General features: G+C 41.6%; 2 protein-coding genes across 4 annotated transcripts in view; both read right to left on the bottom strand.

Annotated features, from left to right (window-relative positions):
* Nucleotides 1–19,893, bottom strand: part of LOC126934347 (cytochrome c oxidase assembly factor 5) — a 521,053-nt gene that overhangs the window by 100,580 nt on the left and 400,580 nt on the right. The gene's annotated exons all lie outside the window — the stretch shown is intronic.
* MGAT4A (alpha-1,3-mannosyl-glycoprotein 4-beta-N-acetylglucosaminyltransferase A) overlaps nucleotides 1–19,893 on the bottom strand; it is a 126,783-nt gene that overhangs the window by 71,754 nt on the left and 35,136 nt on the right. For all 3 annotated transcript variants that reach the window (XM_050755119.1, XM_050755118.1, XM_050755120.1), the window contains exon 3: nucleotides 524–691. In XM_050755119.1, coding sequence (XP_050611076.1) covers nucleotides 524–691 — 168 coding nt within the window. The remainder of the gene's footprint in view (nucleotides 1–523; nucleotides 692–19,893) is intronic.

Raw genomic sequence — 19,893 nt, forward strand, 5'->3', positions numbered from 1 at the left:
TAATAAATTTTTTTTTTTTTTTTTTTTTTGTAATTTACTAGAAGAGAAAGTTTTGTGTGGTGGTTTTTCTCTCTGAAAAGGGTAACAGATGCTGGCTGATAAACTATTCTACATGACTTTCAAAAAAAATATTCCACATGCCCCTTTGAAAATATAATCTTTTTCGGCCGGGTGTGGTGGCTCACGCCTGTCATCCCAGCACTTTGGGAGGCCGAGGCAGGCGGATCACGAGGTCAGGAGATCCAGACCACCCTGGCTAACACAGTGAAACCCCCTCTCTACTAAAAATACAAAAAAATTAGCCGGGCGTGGTGGCGGCACCTGTAGTCCCAGCTACTTGGGAGGCTGAGGCAGGAGAATGGCGGGAACCCGGGAGGCAGAGCTTGTAGGGAGCCGAGATCCCTCCACTGCACTCCAGCCTGGGCGACAGAGCGAGACTCCGTCTTAAAAAAACAAAAAAACAAAAAACAAACAAAACAAACAAAAATATATATATATTTAATACAAAAAATACTGTTTGTACCTGAAAACTTATTCAATGCATCCTTACTTCCATTTGTTTCTGCTCCTACACGCTTGAACTGTTGCACAATGGTATTTAATTCAGAAGAGCGCTGTGAGATTCTATGTTCAGCTATTCGAAGACGTTCTTTCAAAGCAAGGAATTCTCGTTGATAAGCAATCAGTTTTTCTAGAAGCAAAACCAAAACAGTTATAGTATATGTCTTAAAACAAACAACATAATCTAAACAGAACTGTAAAATTACAAAGTTTAAAGTTGAGTTTTTCAGAAGAAAATATTTATTCATTGATACATAACAGAAAAAAAAGGGCTCTGACTTGTTACATAACAAAACTTACATGCTCTTATTATTTGTAAGAATGCTCTTAATGCTTATTATTATGCTCTTATTATTTGTAAAAATGTGAGCAGTCTCCAGCACTTCATATAATTAAAGACGGATAAAACAATAAAAGGTTTAGAATAAACACTTTAAAGCATCATACTAACATCATCTGTCAAAGGGTGCAAACAACTATAAATACCATATTCACATCAACCAGATAGAGAGATGAGGCAGAAACTGATGGTAATATATATAATAGTATAATGAATATAACATATTTTGTAGCATAATCATTAATTTCCATAGACCAAACTTTCCCTCTGAACTTCCTAGTCCTCAAAGATTTCCCTAGGCCAGACATCAGTCAAATTCCTGATCTCTAAAAACCCAGTGAGTGGCCAGGCGTGGTGGCTCACACCTGTAATCCCAGCACTCTAGGAGGCCAAGGTGGAGGATGGCTTGAGCCCAGGAGTCCAAGACCAGCCTAGGCAACACAGCAAGACCCCATCTCTACAAAACAATAAAAAATTCGCGGCCGGGAGTGGTGGCTCACGCCTGTAATCCCAGCACTTTGGGAGGCCCAGGCGGGCAGATCACAAGGTCAGGAGATCGAGACCAGCCTGGCTAACATGGTGAAACCTCGTCTCTACTAAAAATACAAAAAATTAGCCAGCCATGGTGGGGGATGCCTGTAGTCCCAGCTACTCGGGAGGCTGAGGCAGGAGAATGGCATGAACCCGGGAGGTGGAGCTTGCAGTGAGCCGAGATCGCACCACTGCACTCCAGCCTGGGTGACAGAGCAAGACTCCATCTCAAAAAGAAAAAAAAAAAATTAGCTAGGCATGGTGGTGTGCGCCTGTAGTCTCAGCTACTCAAGAGGCTGAGGTGGGAGGATTGCTAGAGCCCAAGTGTTGGCGGCTATAGTGAGCTATGATCACACTACTGCACCCCAGCCTGGGCAGCAGAGTGAGACCTTGTCTTAAAAAACAATAAAATAAAAATCCACTGAGCTAGATGTACAATGACCCTTGTTAAAAGTTATTCATTTTAATAATTTAAGAGCATCACAGGACAAAAAAACCTGGTCTAGGAAATGAAAGTGGGCTTTGATGAGGATAAATGTAAGCATTGACACAACGAGTAGAAATGAAACAGCACAGAGACAAAGCACACAGTAGAAGAGGCTCAAGGACAGAACTGGACACCAACACCTGAGAGATGGTGGAAGACAAGAGGACATTCATTTACTTGCTCGGTGGTACTGAGTCGTAGTGGAAGCTGTGAGAATGTTATGCACAATGTCCGCAACCTCATTAAATTAGGATAAACCACAAGCGTGCTTCCAACTTCTATAGGAAGCTAAAGCTACTACTTTGACACCTAAACAAACCTTAAAAAGGCCTTTTTTTTTTTTTTTTTTTTTTTTTCCTGAGATGAGTCTCACTCTGTCGCCCAGGCTTGAGTACAGTGGTATGATCTTGGCTCACCACTGCAACCTCCGCCTCCTGGATTCAGACAATTCTCCCACCTCAGCCTCCCGAGTAGCTGGGATTACAGGTGCACGCCACCACACCCAGATAATTTCCGTATTTTTAGTAGAGACAGGGTTTCACCATGTTGGTCTGGTTGGTCTCGAACTCCTGACCTCAGCTGATCCGCCTGCCTCGGCGTCTGAAAGTACTGAGATTACAGGCGTGAGCCACTATGCCCAGCCAGAAAGTCTTGTTTTTAACATTTTAATTTCTGCTTTAATCATGGATAGAAGCAATAAAAACAGACTTATGAAAAATGAATCTGCAGTCTTAGTAACACTCAAGTATACTGTTCCTTGTCCCTTACATAAAGATCCTTACAGTAAACACCTCTTAAGATTCCATAGCAGAAAAAAAATATCTCTGGCTTAACTGCCATGCTTCACCGCATGGAATAACAGAAGCACGTATGTCACCGTATTTGCCTTAATTCGCTCGGAAGGAAAGGAGAAGAGGTAGGACGGAGAAGTCTGTGATGGGGAAAGGGCATACAGGGAGCTCCAGGGTGCCAGCTACGTTCTGTTTCTCGATCTGGGTGGCAGTTTAGTGAAAGTCATTCATGGTTTAGGCATTTTCTGCATGTGTAAATTCACAATATAAGACATGTGAAAGAGATACTATTCCCAAACACAAAACTATGAACGATTTTATTAAACAATTATAAGAAGAGACACATAAGATATATGTGAAGAAAAGTACAAGCCTTTTACTGAAGCCTATAATAGAATCAATAAAATTATCTCTTATTCCTAAATAGGAAGACTCGGTCTTAGAAAAGGATTAATTCTACCCTAAGCAAAAGAAATTCAATTGAGTATCTTTCTCTTTTTTTTTTTTTTTTTGAGACGGAGTCTCGCTCTGTCGCCCAGGCTGGAGTGCAGTGGTGCGATCTCGGCTCACTGCAAGCTCCACCACCTCCCGGGTTCACGCCATTCTCCTGCCTCAGCCTCCCGAGTAGCTGGGATTACAGGCGCCTGCCACCTCGCCCGGCTAATTTTTTGTATTTTTAGTAGAGACGGGGTTTCATCATGTTAGCCAGGACGGTCTCGATCTCCTGTGATCTGCCCACCTCGGCCTCCCAAAGTGCTGGGATTACAGGTGTGAGTCACCACGCCTGGCCCAATTCAGTATCTTTCAAAATAACAAATTTTTTGAACTGATGTATAATTCTAATATTTATCTAGAAGAATTAATGTTTTTAAAGGGCCAAGAAAAATCTAGAAGATAATATGGGGGAACTTGCTCTGAGATCAGAATATGTTATACGGTTACAGAAACTAAAAGAGTATGAACTGCCAGTCCAGAGGGTGTGGACAAGGGCAGATCAGTATAAACACAGTGTCCAAACACAGCGTGTGTCCAGAACAGATCTTTGAGTTCTTCCCTTTTTATGTGAACAACATTCGAATCCTACCCTTAAGACTTAAGCAGTGCCTAGATACTGGTTTCTCAACACCATTTGCCACTAAAATAAATTAGAACTCTTTGGAGGCCGGGCATGGTAGCTCACCCCTATAATCCCAGCACTTTGGGAAGCCATGGTGAGAGGATCGCATGAGCCCAGGAGTTTGAGACCACCCTGGGCAACGCAGCAAGACTCTGACTCTATTTTAAAAAATTTTTAAAGAACTCTTTAGAGAAATAACTTTAAGATAAACCTAGAATATTCTTCTGCCAGCAAGAAAGTACTATCAAAAGAAAAAAATGACCTAGCCAAAGGGCACAGAAGGGCAGTCGAGAGGCCCCCATTGGCCAAATGGGGAGCAATTTAAGTACCAAAATAAATATTGATGGTAATGGATTATAACCCATTGAATAAAATAAGAATCCATGAGTCCGTTGGGAGGCTGAGGCAGGAGAATGGCACGAACCCGGGAGGCGGAGCTTGCAGTGAGCTGAGATCGCGCCACTGCACTCCAGCCTGGGTGACAGGTGGAGACTCCGTCTCGACAAAAAATAAAAATAAAAAAAAAGAATCCATGAGTCCGTATCAACAATAAATAAATAAAAATGAGTGGACGAGGGGAAAGTGTTTCTTACAGAAGGCCAATTACTAAATGTAGAAGAAATCATGAACATTAGAAAAACCACCATTTTGGGCCGGGCACGGTGGCTCACACCTGTAATCCCAGCACTTTGGGAGGCCGAGGTGGGCGGATCACCTGAGGTCGGGAGTTCAAGACCAGCCTGACCAACAAGGAGAAATCCCGTCTCTATTAAAAATACAAAATTAGCTGAACGTGGTGACGCATGCCTGTAATCCCAGCTACTTGGGAGGCTGAGGGGGGAGAATCGCTTGAACCTGGGAGGCAGAGGTTGCGGTGAGCCAAGATCACCACTCCAGCCTGGGCAACAAGAGCTGAACTCCGTCTCAAAAAACAAACAAAAACAAAAACACGATTTTGCAACCATCATAGCAATAACTGACTCAGGCAAGCATCAAAAATGCATGCTAAAACTAACCGGTGAAAGTCTGATGAGAAACAGGTATTTATAGCATCTCAAAATACCTCCCCCCACAAAGTACTCATTACTTTACAAAGAAGGAAATGATAATATCACAGTGGAAAAACCTGACACCACCTTCATCAAGTGGTCAAGGTTAAAGTTGGCAATAATGGGACAGACATCATGTGCCTCGTGAAGTGAACCCCAGAGGATCCCCCTCATTACGTGGAATTCCTGCCAAAAATGCATAATCTGATTCTAATCTCAAGGAAACATCGGACACATTCAAATAGAGGGATTATGTATAAAACAAATGGTCCACTTTAAGACACGTCAAGGTCATCAAAGACAAAGGCTGAAGAAATGACCAAGGGTAAGGAGAGACTAAATGCAAAGCACTGTCCTGGACTGGATCCTGGACCAGAAGAAATAAATGCTGTCAAGAACATTACTGGAAAAGTAACAGAACACAGACTGCAGAATGGGTATGATTGTGCCAGTGTTAAATTTCCTGAATTTGACACTTGAACTGTGGTAAGGTAAGAGAATGTCCTGGTTCTTAGAAAATAAACATAAAATTATTTAGGTGTAAAGGAGCATGATTTCTGCAATTTACTCTGAAATGGTTCTGAAAAGAAACAAATATCTGTAGAAAGGAAGATGATAGAGGCAAAATGTTCACAATAGGTGAAATGTATAGAGAAGTTATTTGTACTACCCTTCATTTCATCATTTTTTTTTTAATACAAAGATGATTTAAAGTAAGCAGGAGACTGAATGGCAGATATAGGCTCAGTCTTTCATTAGCTCTTGAGTGGCAGAAAGGGATAGGAGTCTGAGGGCAGTCTCCATTTCCACATGCATTTTCTTGTTATGTTTTGAAATCACCCTCTCAGAGACCAGCTTCACCAAGTAGGCAGAATAAGCAGTCCCAGTAGAGAAATGCCCCACCCCTAATTCTAAAATGCTTCCCTGCTTTGAGGGGAACTGTCCATGCTTTTGGAAAGTTAGCTTAGAAAAAGTCCCTGGGGGCCCATGGGCTATTGGATAATATCATAGATATTTAGTTTCTAGACCGGATGCTATTGCTGTTCTTAGTCCAAGGCCCACAGCTATGAAAAGGCTCCAGAGGGGCCATTTTTGATCTCTCTCACATCCATCCTTTGTTTCTGACTCCATTCTGCCATATTAAAAGAGTTCTCCACAACAACAGGGCACCGTCATATTCCATCTAAAAAGCTAACTCAGTTTTCTAGAACTTTCTAGAATTTTCCCTAGAATTTTCTCCATTTATAGTTCCCATAATACTACACAGCTTTCTTGAGGAAGAGAGCTGTTTATCTGCTTCCAGCATTCAGTTCACTTTAACATAACAGATGAAAAAATTCCTCCAAATTAATACATTTGATAATTCCCTATTGTCAACATTAGTAGCAAAATTCTTATTTTTGCTTTTCTTTGAATCATTTCAATCGGTTTGTAGGGAGGGCTATGGCGGGAAACTGAGGGAACTCTCATACTACCATCTTACTGGGAAGTGCCAGGTTTTGTTTGTTGTTTTGTTTTTACTGTAGACAAAATCTAACTTTTTTAATTGTAGAAAATTATATGTCCAGCCTAGGCAATGAAAGTACAAATTATGTTTTGTACAAATCATGTTTTGTGAACCCAAGATTCTAAAACAAAATTTCCAGAGAAACCACTTTGATTCTTCAACTCAAATATTTAGGTCAGTTTTCCAGTGAAAAGGGTAACTTTGGACTTTCAAAGACTTACTAGGCTAAACCGTATAAAATTGCTGATATTTGATCCTTTTTGGCAAAAATGGTAATTTCATATGAAATTGTTCAACAGTATAAATGAATGATTAACATAAACAAAAAGCACCAAGTAGTCACATCTAATGTGTGGTGAATAAAAACAGACCAGAGAACTTTATTTTTAAAAGAATAGTAACTTCTTATCAGCAAGATGTACAAGACACTACTAAATTCAGAGCTAACATTAAAAACTGGCTTTTTGTATTGAAATAAAAACTACCAAAAGTTAAACCCACTCTTTTTTCTTAAATTAAAACATTTTAATATTTATTAGATAATAAAATTCTGGCACTGAAAAAAAAATCTGGGCTGGGCACGGTGGCTCACACCTGAAATCCCAGTGCTTTGGGAGGCCAGGGCAGGAGGATTGCTTGAACCCAAAAGTTTGAGACCAGCCTGGGCAAAATAGGGAGACATTGTCTCTACAACAAATATTTAAAAATTAGCCAGTGTGGTACTGCATGCTTGTAGCCCCAGCTACTCAGGAGGCTGAAGTGGGAGGATCCCTTGAGCCCAGGGGTTTGAGGCTGCAGTGAGTGGCAAATGTACCATCGCACTCCAGTCTGGGCGACAGAGCAAGACCCTATCTCTTAAAAAAAAAAAAAAAAAAAAAAAGTAGTCATCTGGTTCAACTTCAGTACCACATTGAACCGATACAATTCTTTCCACAGATAAAATTTAAATACGAATGAGGAACGTTTTTAGTAAGATTCCAAAATTTAACAATCTTTACTTCTCAGGAAGCCACTGCCTTTGAAAAAAGTTTTATTTCACTTTTTAAAGATTTCACATGTATCACTCTTACACAACCATTTTAAATTAGAAAGAAGATGGCCTAGATGAAATTGCAGAAAATTTCCCACTTATAAACCTCTTAAGCATAAAGAAAAAAAATAAAAGAACTGGATTCAGAGGGTGGTTTAGGAGAACTAATGCCATAAAAAGCCAAAAGACACAGTGAACATGAGTCCAAATGAAATAGGCTGAAAGAACAGAACTTGAACAGACAATTCTAAATAGAATGGATGGCCAAAACTTACAAACGAGACCAAGTATCTCACTGTTTCCTGAATTTATCATGCATAAGAACCACCTAAAAGCAAAAGGGTTCATTAAAACGCAGAGTTCTGGACTTCACTTCCAGGGATCCTGATTCCATAGGTCTGAGGTGGGGCCTGAGAATGTTTTTTTGTTTTGTTTTTTTTGAGACGGAGTCTGGCTCTGTCGCCCAGGCTGGAGTGCAGCCGTGAGGTCTCAGCTCACTGCAAGCACCACCTCCTGGGTTCACGCGATCCTCCTGCCTCAGCCTCCCGAGTAGCTGGAACTACAGGCGCCCGCCACCCCGCCCGGCTAATTTTTTGTATTTTTAGTAGAGACGGGGTATCATCATGTTAGCCAGGATGGTCTCGATCTCCTGACCTCATGATCTGCCCGCCTCGGCCTCCCAAAGCGCTGGGATTACAGGCGTGAGCCACCGCGCCCGGCCTAAGCTCCCAGGTGACACTGATGTGCTAGTCCCAGGTCCATGAGCTGTGAAGCCCAGAGGCAGCCAGCGTTATCCTCAGGGTAGTTCTAGACTCGAGCAGCCTAGAAGTTGATGTAGTTCTAGTGTACCAGTTCCTTCTCCTCTCCTTTCCTCTGGCCCACGGGTTAAGGGTTCCAGGGACAGGGGGTGCTCATTAAAATGTTTGGGGCCATAATCCTGAAGATTAACTTGGGGCAGAAAGGGGTTTCCAAGTATCCAGTGAACACCAGTTTCAAAGGTCTCTTACATGGCATTGTCAAGATTATTCTGGTTTTGGAGTACTCCAGTCAGGATCCAACACATATGCATGGATTCTGAAAACAGCTGCACCCTTCTAAATTCAAAAGGGAAAATGGGGCTCATAGATATACAGGATCATACACTTTATTTAAATTAAAATAATGTATATAATTCATTTATTCCCTTACAAGATGTTTTCAGTATACTTACAAATCAGTGACTAGTGAATACCAAATTGGCTATGGTTGAAATATTTTCTGGAATGCAACCACTATTTCTCTAAGCTGTCGGCTAAGTAATATAATCATTAACAATGTCATTCAAAACAAACTTCCAGGTAGAGGTTTAATAAGTTAAAATCTATCCCCTAACCTAATAAACATAACACCTTAAGACAAACAAACAATGCTGCAAGTACCTATAACACACTTTTTTTTTTTTTTTTTTTGGAGACAGAGTCTCGCTCTGTCACCCAGGCTGGAGTGCAGTGGTGCGATCTCGCTCACTGCAACCTCCGCCTCTTGGGTTCAAGCAGTTCTCCTGCCTCAGCCTCCCAAAGAGCTGGGATTACAGGTGCACACTGCCACACTCGGCTAAGTTTTTATATTTTAGTAGACATGGGGTTTCACCGTGTTGCCCAGGCTGGTCCTGAACTCCTGACCTCAAGTGATCTGCCCGCCTCGGCCTCCCAAACCTAAATAGATGTAATAATTTTCCTTGATTTCCCTTGGGAAAGGGCAATCTCTTTTTAGTAAGTTCATCATAAAGTCCCAAATTCCCTTATCATAATAAAATGAGGAACTATAAAAATTCATACCTCATGATAACATTCATTAGAGTACACTTAGTTATATGTTTATAACAGCTCTTCTAAATATATTAACAATGATTGTATTCAACCTTTTTAAAATTCAACAACCACAAGGAGCTTGGAATAAAAATTATAAGATGATTATAAACTATTTTCCTTAAGTACTTTAAAGTTACTGGGAGACACTTCTTCATAGAGGTATATTTCATTCTAAAAGGAAAATTAAAAATATTTTGTATTCTGAAAGCTATAATGCCCTGTATTTTCCTATGAAGAATTCCCAAGACACAGCATTAGAATTCTAATGTAGTTCTACATTAGGACTACAAAGATAACTACATAGTTATCTAATGTAGAACTATGTAGATAGTTGTAACTGTTATAAACATATAGCTAAGTGTACTATGTAGATAGTTCTACATTAGAACTATCTTTAACTAAAAAGCAGGGTACTGATAATTAACCAGTCACACACTATGGAGTAGCTCTATTAACAAGCGTGTCCTCTTACTGCATGTCCCTAGCTAGATCTGGTTATTCCTTGTATGACCTATTTCATGCTTTCTCCTTCTTCCCTCTTCTCACTTTCTTCTTGTTTGTTCATTTCCACCTTCCCCCTCCTAATATTCTTCTGCAAAGTCTTTTTCAAATTCTTCTGTGTTTCTTTTCTGGACTTTACATTTTCAATCAAACTTTACTGCTCTCACCTCTTTCATGTTATTCATGCTCCCCACACCCAACCCACAATAGCCCTGCCTCCTTTTTCTTTGTTTCAAATTACTGAGGACTTTTTTTCTCCAAGTGAACGGTTTAAACAGTCTACTCGCTTGCCCTGCAGGCCCAGACCAAAATCACAGTTGACACCATTTCCTATACCAGCTAGTGCTTCTAGGCTGTGGCACTACTACTTTAACTATGGGAACTTGACAGACCCACCCTGTGGTCTTGTGAAAGGGGCCTAGTGAACCAGAAGATGCCTCAGACTGAAAAAGAAAAAAACAAATGAATTTGCCTCACTACAGGTGAGGCAGCAGGGAGAATGTGAGCTATAGCCTACTCCACCCTTGTCTGACTCTTCCAATAGTCCACTGATGATGAGACAGGTGAGGATACAGGTTATCAAGATTTTATCTTCCCATCCCATCTCATTCCTCCTTAACCCCCAGTATGTCACCAAGGTCCACTGCACCCACATTTAGCTATAGTTTCTTTTTTGAAATCTTCTATGTTTAAGGACTGAAATTTCCTGGCTTTTTCCACAGGATAAAGGGAACATCTGGGCTTTTTTTTAAACAAACAAAAAAAAAGAATATAACTCATTCTGTCTAGCAATGACCGTATGTGTCCCTCAGACTGTTTTATAAATCTAAGACACGGTGGCGAGTGGACTCTGCAGTGACCTCAGTGACCCTCGTCCTTCTGGTATTCACAGACTTCCATAACCTCTGCCCCTTGAGTGCAGGCAGGAGCAATGACTTGCTTCTAATGAACAGAAAATGGCAACGGTGATAGACGTCACTTCCGGGATTAGGTTATATTATATAGGACTCCATCATATATCAAACATCTATAGTGTAGAGTATAATATATGGTGTCTACAGACTTCCTAGCTGGCTCTGAAGAAGTAAACAACTGAACTGAAAAGCGCATGTCACAAAGGGCTTAGCGCCGCTTCCCAGAAAAGAGCCAGCAACAAGCCTGGGCCCTCAGTCCTACAGCCACAAGGAAATGGCTTCTGCCAACAATCTGGGTAAGCTCGGGAGCGTATTCGTTCCAAGTCAGGTCTCAAGATGATACTGAGGTCCAGCTGACACCTCAATGCATCCTTCTGAGAGCCCAGGTAGAGGGCTCAGCTAAGCCAGGCCCAGTTTCCCAGCCCACAGAAAACGAGAGATAATAACTGTATGTCATTTTAAACCACTAAACTTGTGGTAATTTATTGTGCATAAATAGATAACTAATACAGATATAGGAGATCAGTGAGCCTATTTTTTCTGTATCTTAAACCTTTTTGCTATTTCATTTTTCTAAGAAGTATTTTACAATTTTACAATTACTCATCAATCATTCCTAATCATGCTTAAAAAAACTAAATAAAATGGAAGAATGATAGAATCACCTGGAGGATGGTACACAGTGACGTAAATCACCACTATTATATTATCTTTTAGTTTTCTTATTGCGTTGCTAAGACTATTGGCATCATCTTTCAGGACGGTATAAAAGAAGTTCAAAAACACTACTTTGTAGTCTTCTGTAACCTTTGCTGAAAACAACTGAGAATCTAGGATTTTTCCTTTTTGTACCCAAAATGGCAAAAAGAAGAAAAGTCACAGCAAAGATACCTCACAACTGTAGGACAAATCAGAAAATGAATGTAGAAAGACGGGTAGTATCACCACAGGCTCTAATAATGTTGGTAAAACTGATCATAAAAGCAAAATCTCAGACTATGAGTCTTCAGGTGACAATATCCTTGAAGAACTTTCTCTAGTTCAAGATGACACTTCCAGTCCAGACCAAGATGGAATAGACACACTTCTCTCTATGCATCCTGCTAAACACAATTATAAATCCAGATAGTATAAATAAGGAGGCTGGACACCATAGCTCACATCCATAATCCCAACACTTTGCAGGCTGAAGCGGGTGGATCACTTGAGCTCAGGAGTTCAAGACCAGCCTCAGCACCATGGGGAAACCCTGTCTCTACAAAAAATACAAAAATTAGCCAGGTGTGGTGGCAGGCACCTGCAGTTCAAGCTACTCGGGAAGCTGAGGTGGGAGGATGGCTTGAGCATAGGAGGCAGAGGTTGCAGTGAACTGAGTTTGTGCCGGTGCACTCCAGCCTGGGCAACATAGTGAGACCCTGTTTCAACAACCACCACAAAAAATTAAAAATAAGAAGACTCTGAAAGGTGGAAAGCATAAGGCGGAAAGGGCAGAGTCACTAGGACCCAAGAAACAACACAGCAGTGAGTTCTGAGTTTTCTTTCTGCCTCATATATCCTAGAATGGGAACTAGAAACGTCAGCAACCTGAAAACACCAACAGGAGCACACACACACACACACACAAAAAGGACTAAGAAAAGCCTGCTAACTCTATGCAAAGGACTCAATGAGGGGCAACCTAGCAGGACAGAAAACGTCAGACAATCACCACTCTACTCCAGTCATACACCATGAAAACACATGGTCCCCTCCCCACCCTATCAGCAATGGCCAGGCAGGGAGCCTAGACTTCCACCCTTGCCCACCTGTTAAAAGGCCCCCTCACACCCATAATATGTGGATGAGGTCAGGAAAGACTGAGGGAGGGAGCTGGGACTTTCACTACCCTCCACCAGTAATGAGCCTCCCAGTGAGGCATGAGTGGAGGCCACAGGGGAAGCAGTAGCAGCACCCCTTCTCCCCTCTTAGTAAGGGTGGCGTCAGCACAGGCCTTATGGGAAACTGACCTCCCAACCCTGCACAGCTGGAAGGAGGAATCCCTCCCTGCTTCTGATGGATGCTTTGGACTTTCATCCCATTCCCACCAGCAGAATGAGGTGGCACAGCCCCGCACCCTCCCAAAATGATGTCAGAAAAGGCCAGCTATGACAGACAATGTAAATAAAAGCCAGTCTTATAACAAACACCCAAAATGCCTTGAACACAACTGAAAAATCACTCATAATATTAAGAACCAGGAAAATCTCAACATCAGTGAGAACAAACTATGAACAGGTGCTAACACCAAGATGATGCAGATGCTGAAATTATCTTCTAAGGATTTTAAAGCAGCCATCATAAAAATGCTTCAATGGGTACATGAAACAAATTTTTAAAAACTGAAACCCTAAGCAAAGAAATAGAAAATATAAATAGAAGTTTTTATAAATAAAAAAATAAACAAAAAACAAATAGAATATAAAACATAATAATTGAAACAGGCCGGGCGCGGTGGCTCAAGCCTGTAATCCCAGCACTTTGGGAGGCCGAGACGGGCGGATCACGAGGTCAAGAGATCGAGACAATCCTGGCTAACACCGTGAAACCCCGTCTCTACTAAAAATACAAAAAAAACTAGCCGGGCGAGGTGGCGGGCGCCTGTAGTCCCAGCTACTCCGGAGGCTGAGGCAGGAGAATGGCGGGAACCCGGGAGGCGGAGCTTGCAGTGACCTGAGATCCGGCCACTGCACTCCAGCCCGGGCTACAGAGCAAGACTCCGTCTCAAAAAAAAAAAAAAAAATAAAAATAAAAAAAAATAAATAATAATAATTGAAACAAAAAAAACCTAATGGGTGAGCTCAAGAGCAGATGGAGAGAATCAGTGATCCTGAAGAAAGACAACAGCAATTACCCAATCTAGGCAGAAGAGAGAAAACAGACTAAGGAAAAAATTAACAGAGCCTCAGGAACCTTTGGAACTGTAACAAAAGATCTGAGATCTAACACTGCTATCATCAGCATCACAGAAGGGATGGAGAAAGAGGGTGGGGTGGGAAAAGTACAGTCATGCCACATATATGTCCAGGGGTCCTGTAAGATTATAATGGAGGCTGGGCGCAGTGGCTCACACCTGTAATCCCAGCACTTTGGAAGGTGGAGGCAGGAGGATCGCTTGACGCCAGAAGTTCAAGACCAGCCCGAGCAACACAGTGAAACCCCATCTCTACAAAAAATATAAAAATTAACTGGGTAAATGTAGTCCCAGCTACTAAGGAGCTGAGGCGGGAGGATCACTGGAGCCTAGAAGACTGATGGTAAAGTGAGCCATGCTCACACTACTGCACTCCAGCCTGGACATCAGAGCAAGCCCTGTCTCAAAAAAAAAAAAAAAAAAAAAAGATTATAATGGAGCTGAAAAATTCCTATCGCCTAGCGACACTGTAGCCATTGTAACGGGATAACACAATGCATGACTCACATGGATGTGGTGATGTTGGTGTAAATAAACCTACTGCACTGCCAATCATATAACAGTCTAGCACATACAATTATGTACAGTACATACTTGATAATGACAATAAACTGTTACTGGGTTTTGTATTTACTATACTATACTTTACTATACTTTTTATTGTTCTTTTAGAGTATACTTCTTCTGCTCATAGGAAAAAAAGTTACCTGGAAAACAGCCTCAGACAGGTCCTTCAGGAGGTATCCTAGAAGGAGGCACTATTCTCATAGGAGATGACAGCTTCATGTGTGTTACCGCCCCTGAAGGCCTTCCAGTGGGACAAGATGTGGAGGTGGAAGACAGGGAGACTGATGATCCTGATGCTTTGTAGGCCTAGGTTAATGTGTATGTCTCTTCATTTTTAACAACAAAGTTTAAGAAGTAAAAAAATAATAATTTTTAAATAGAAAAAGCTTATAGAATATGAATATAAAAAATAAAATATTTTATGCGGTTATACAATATGTTTGTGTTTTATGCTTAGTATTATTACAAAGGAGTCAGCTAAAACTTTTTTAAGTTAAGAAGTTACAATATGCTAAGATGAATCAATTATTAATATTTTTTGAGACAGGGTCTCGTTTGGTCACCTGGGCTAGAGTGCAGTGGCCCAGTCAAGGCTGACCGCAGCCTCAACCTTCTTGGCTCAAGTGATCCTCTCACCTCAGCCTCCAGAGTAGCTGGAAGTACAGGTACGTGCCACTATGCTCAGCGAATTTTTGTGCTTTTTGTAGAGACAGGGTCTCACTCTATTGCCCAGGCTGGTCTTGAACTCCTGAGCTCAAGTGATCCTCGCACCTCAGCCTCCCAAAGTGCTAGGATTCCACGTGTGAGCCACTACCCCCAGCCAGGTTAATTTCTTTTTGAAGAAAGACTAATATTTTTATAAACTGAATGTATCCTTAGTTCGGTATTTGTGAAGGCTACAGCAGTCTACAGGACTGTACAGGAATGTCTTAGACCTTCACATTCATTCCCCACTGACTCGCTGGTATCTAGAGCAACTTCTACTCCAGCAAGCTCCATTCATGGTGAGGGCCCTCTACGGGTGCACTGTTTCACCTTTTATACTGTATTTTCGTTTATCTTTTCTATGTTTAAATATATTTAGATACACAAATACCATTGTGTGGTAATTGCCTACTGTATTCAGTATGGTAACATGCTATATAGGTTTGCAGGCTAGGAGCAGGACATAGGTGTGTAGTGGGCTGTACCATCTAGGTTTGTGTAAGTAGACCCCATGATGTTCACACAACAAAACGACCTAACGGCGCATTTCTCAGAACACATCCCCATCATTAAGTGACACGTGACTGTACTTGGAGAAATAATAGCTAGAATTTCCCAAATTTGGTAAAAGACATAAACCTACATAAAGATTCAAGAAGTTGAGCAAAACCCACAGGATAAACCCAAAGAAACTCATGAAAAGAAACACCACAACTGAACTTTAGAGAACTAGAGACAAGGCCGGGCACAGTGGCTCAAGCCTGTAATCCCAGCACTTTGAGACGGGCGGATCACAAGGTCAGGAGATCGAGACCATCCTGGCTAACACGGTGAAACCCCATCTCTACTAAAAATACAAAAAACTAGCCGGGCGAGGTGGCGGGTGCCTGTAGTCCCAGCTACTCGGGAGGCCGAGGCAGGAGAATGGCGTGAACCCAGGAGGCGGAGCTTGCAGTGAGCTAAGATCATGCCACTGCACTCCAGCCTGGGCGACAGAGCGAGACTCCATCTCAAAAAAAAAAAAAGACAACTAGAGACAAAGAAGAAATCTTGAAATCAACCAGAGGGAAAACACATATGACCTACTGGAGAAAAGATTCTGAATTACAGCAAATTTCTCATCAGAAACCATGGAGGCCAGAAGGAAATGGCACATTTTTTAAGCACTAAAAGAAAACAACTGTCAACCTCAAATTCCATCTATGGAAAATTATCCGTAAGGAATAAACGAAAAATCAAGATATTCTTATAAAAAAGAAAACTGATAGAATTTGCCATCAGCAAACCTATCTGAAAAGAATGGCTAAAGGAAGTTCTTAAAAAATAAAGGAGATGATAAAGGAAGGAATCTTGCAGCATCAAAAAGGAAGAACTGAAAAAAAGAAAAAAATGCAAGGAGACATTCCTTTTCTCCTTGAGTTTTCTAACTTATGTTTGATGGTTGAGGCAAAACGCATAACATTGTCTGATGTGGTTCTCAATGTAAAAGAAATATTTAAAACAATTATAACCAGGCTAGGCAACCAAGCGAGACCCCATTTCTATAGACAAATTAAAGAGTTAGCTGGGTGTGGTGGCACACATCTGTGGTCCCACATATTTGCAGGGCTCAGGTGGGAGAATTGCTTGAGCCTTAGAGGTCAAGGCTGCAGTGAGCTGTGACAGAGTGAGGCCTTCTCTAAAAAAAAAAAAAAAAAAAAAAAAAAAAAAAAAAAAAAAAAAAAAAAAAGTTGATATATCAACTGGGGAGAGCAAAGGACTTCAAAGGAAACAAAGTTTCTATACTTCACTCAAACTGATAAAACATCAACCCCAGTAGACCCTAAGTTATATATGTATACTGAAATACCTAGAGCAACCACTCAAATATCTATACAAAGGAATACACTCAAAAAACACTACAGATACATCAAAATGGAATTTTGAAAACTGTTTCAGGAACACACAAGAAGTCAGGAAAAAGAAAATTAAATCACAGAAGGAACAAACTATAAAGAAAGATAAAATGGTAGACTTGATTAAGCTTAACATAACAATAATCACACTAAACGTAAATGGTCTAGAGCTCTTGGGGAAGACTCTTTCAGATTTGTCCTCCACCCCAGCCCCAGCCCCAGCCACCCACCCACCATGGAGAAGGCAGAGCTGGCCCAGAAGGCCAGGCACTATGACAACATGGCCACCTACACGAAGGCCATGACCAAGCGGGGCACCCAGCTGTCCAGCGAGCAGCACAATCTGCTCTCAGTGGCCTACAAGTCTCAGTGGCCTACAAGTATGGGGTCAGGGACTACAGGTCCACCTGGAAGGACATCTCGAGCACTGAGCGGGAAACTGACACCTCCGATATGAAGTTGCTGCTGATTAAGTACTATGGGGAGAAAGTGGAGTCTGAGCTGAGATCCACCTGCACCATGGTCTTGGAATTTTTGGATACACCACGGTCTTGGAATTTTCTATATATTTTCTATATATTTCTATATATTTCTATATAATTCTATATATTTCTATATATTCTATATATTTTTCTATATATTTTCTATATATTCAATAGCCAATGCAACTAATCCAGAGACAACTGTCTTCTATCTGAAAGTAAAGGGGAATTACTTTCAATATCTTGCTGAAGTTGCATGCGGTAATGACCAAAAACAGATGGTACGTCAGGTGCAGTGGCTCATGCCTGAAATCCTGGCACTTTGGGAGGCCAAGGCGGGTGAATCACTGAGGACAGGAGTTCAAGAACAGCCTGGCCAACATGGCGAAATCCCCTATCTACCAAAAATACAAAAATTAGCTGGATGTGGTGGTGTGTACCTGTAATCTCAGCTACTCGGGAGGCTGAGGTAGGAGAATCACTTGACCCCAAGGAGGTGGAAGTTGAGTGAGCTGAGATGGCACCACTGCACTCTAGCCTGGATGACAGAGCAAGACTCCATCTCAAAATAAAAACAAAACAAAACAAACAAACAACAAAAAACACAGATGACAGATAATTCCCAGGAGCTTACCAAGAGGCATTAGATAATTTGATATGCAAGAGAGAGATGAAATCCCCACTTCCAATCTGCTTGGGGCTGGCTCTTTTCTACATTTTACTGTGAGAGCCTTAACAACCCTGAGCTCACCTGCCCACTGGCTAAAATGGCATTTTTTGTTTTTTGTTGGAGACAGAGTCTTGCTCTGTCTCCCAGGCTGGAGAGCAGTGGTGTGATTTCAGCTCACTGCAAACTCCGCCTCCTGGGTTCAAGTGATTCTTGTGCCTCAGTCTCCCGAGTGGTTGGGACTACATGTGCTCGCCATCATGCCAGGCTAATTTTTTGTATTTTTAGTAGACGTGGGGTTTCACCATGCTGGCCTGCCTGATCTCGAAATCCTGGCCTCAAGTGATCCATCCACCTGCCTTTATCTCCCAAAATGTTGGGATTACAGACATAAGCCACTGCACCTAGCCCTAAAACAGCCTTCGATGAAGCCACTGCAGAACTTGATACGCTGAAGACTCAAAGACAGCCCCTCATCATGCAGTTTCTGAGAGACAACCTAACAACACCGTGGACATCACACAGTGCAAGAAAAGAACGTGATGCAGCAGAAGGGGCTGAACACTAAATGCATGCAGGGTGTTATCCTTCTTCCCTTCAAGAAGCCTTTTTTACCATGTCCATTCCTTATGAAACTTGGATTTCCTATAGCAAAGAAACCTATTCATGTGTATGGAACCAGCTGTTTACAGTATTTCCACACTGCAGCTTTGAGAAAACCTGATTGCCTGATTTGTGTTTGTCTTGGCCTTCCTGGTGTGCACTTACTCCTGTAGAAAAGTATTCACAGCTTCATTCCATATAAATGAAAGGAACTTGAAGAAACCGATGTAGAGGACATATTTGTATCTGGTATTTAAGTAATCTTAACCAGTTCTGCAAGTGACTGTGTTTTGTATTACTGTAAAGATATGAAAATGTAGTTAATTACAATTTGAAGAGTGTTCCACAGAATTTTTTTTTTTTTTTTGAGAGACAGAGTCTGATTCTGTCACCCAGGCTGGAGTCTAGTGGCACAATCTTGGCTCACTGCAACCTCCGCCTCCCAGGCTCAAGAGATTCTCCTTCCGCCTCAGCCTCCCAAGTAGCTGGGACTACAGGCATGCACCACCATGCCTGGCTAATTTTTCTGTTTTTTGTAGAGATGGGGTCTCACTTTGTTGCCCAGGCTGGTCTGGAACTCCTGACCTCAGGTGATCTGCCCACCTCAGCCTACCAAAGTGCTGGGATTACAGACAGGAGCTACCACACCCAGCCAACTTCCTGATTTCTACATTCCCTCCCTTGCTCTTTGGGATTTCCTTTCAGTAAGCAATTTTTCTATGCTGTTAATATATTCCTTTTTAGTTCCTACTAAAATGCAGAAGTATTAGACTGAATGGAAAAGCACTTGCCATCTCTGGGCTGGAGGCCATAAATTTGAAATGCCTCTTATATCACATATTACAGAGGTCATGTACATCTGTGGCAACAGGGAGTTTTCCTATTCACTCTTCATTTGCTGTTGTCTACGCTGACGTCTCTTCCCAATACGAATTCACTTACACCACCTGCCTTTGCAGTTCTGGTATTCACTTTACTATGTAATAGAAGTAGCTTGCTGCCGCCAGAATACAAGCATTGCTTTTGGCAAATTAAAGCGCATGTCATCTCTTAATACACTAGAAAGGGGAAATAAGTACACACGTCCAAGTCTAAAAGTTTAGTCCCTTTCCATGCAGATTTGTGCACATGTGACAGAGGGTATCCAGCCTGTCTAGTGATTGTTCTTTAGAGCTGGACCACGACTATGTGCCGCTAATCACTGGCTGTAGTCCCAAAAGAGCCTTGTAAAAATGCTATGCCCTATGAAACAGCAGAGGAACACAAAATAAAGTCTCATTTTATAAACCATTTACTATGGCTTTGTAACAACTGCCTACCCGTACTTAAGAAATGGGTGAATTTAT

Source organism: Macaca thibetana, chromosome 13, assembly GCF_024542745.1.
Source record: "Macaca thibetana thibetana isolate TM-01 chromosome 13, ASM2454274v1, whole genome shotgun sequence".
Lineage (NCBI taxonomy): Eukaryota > Metazoa > Chordata > Mammalia > Primates > Cercopithecidae > Macaca > Macaca thibetana.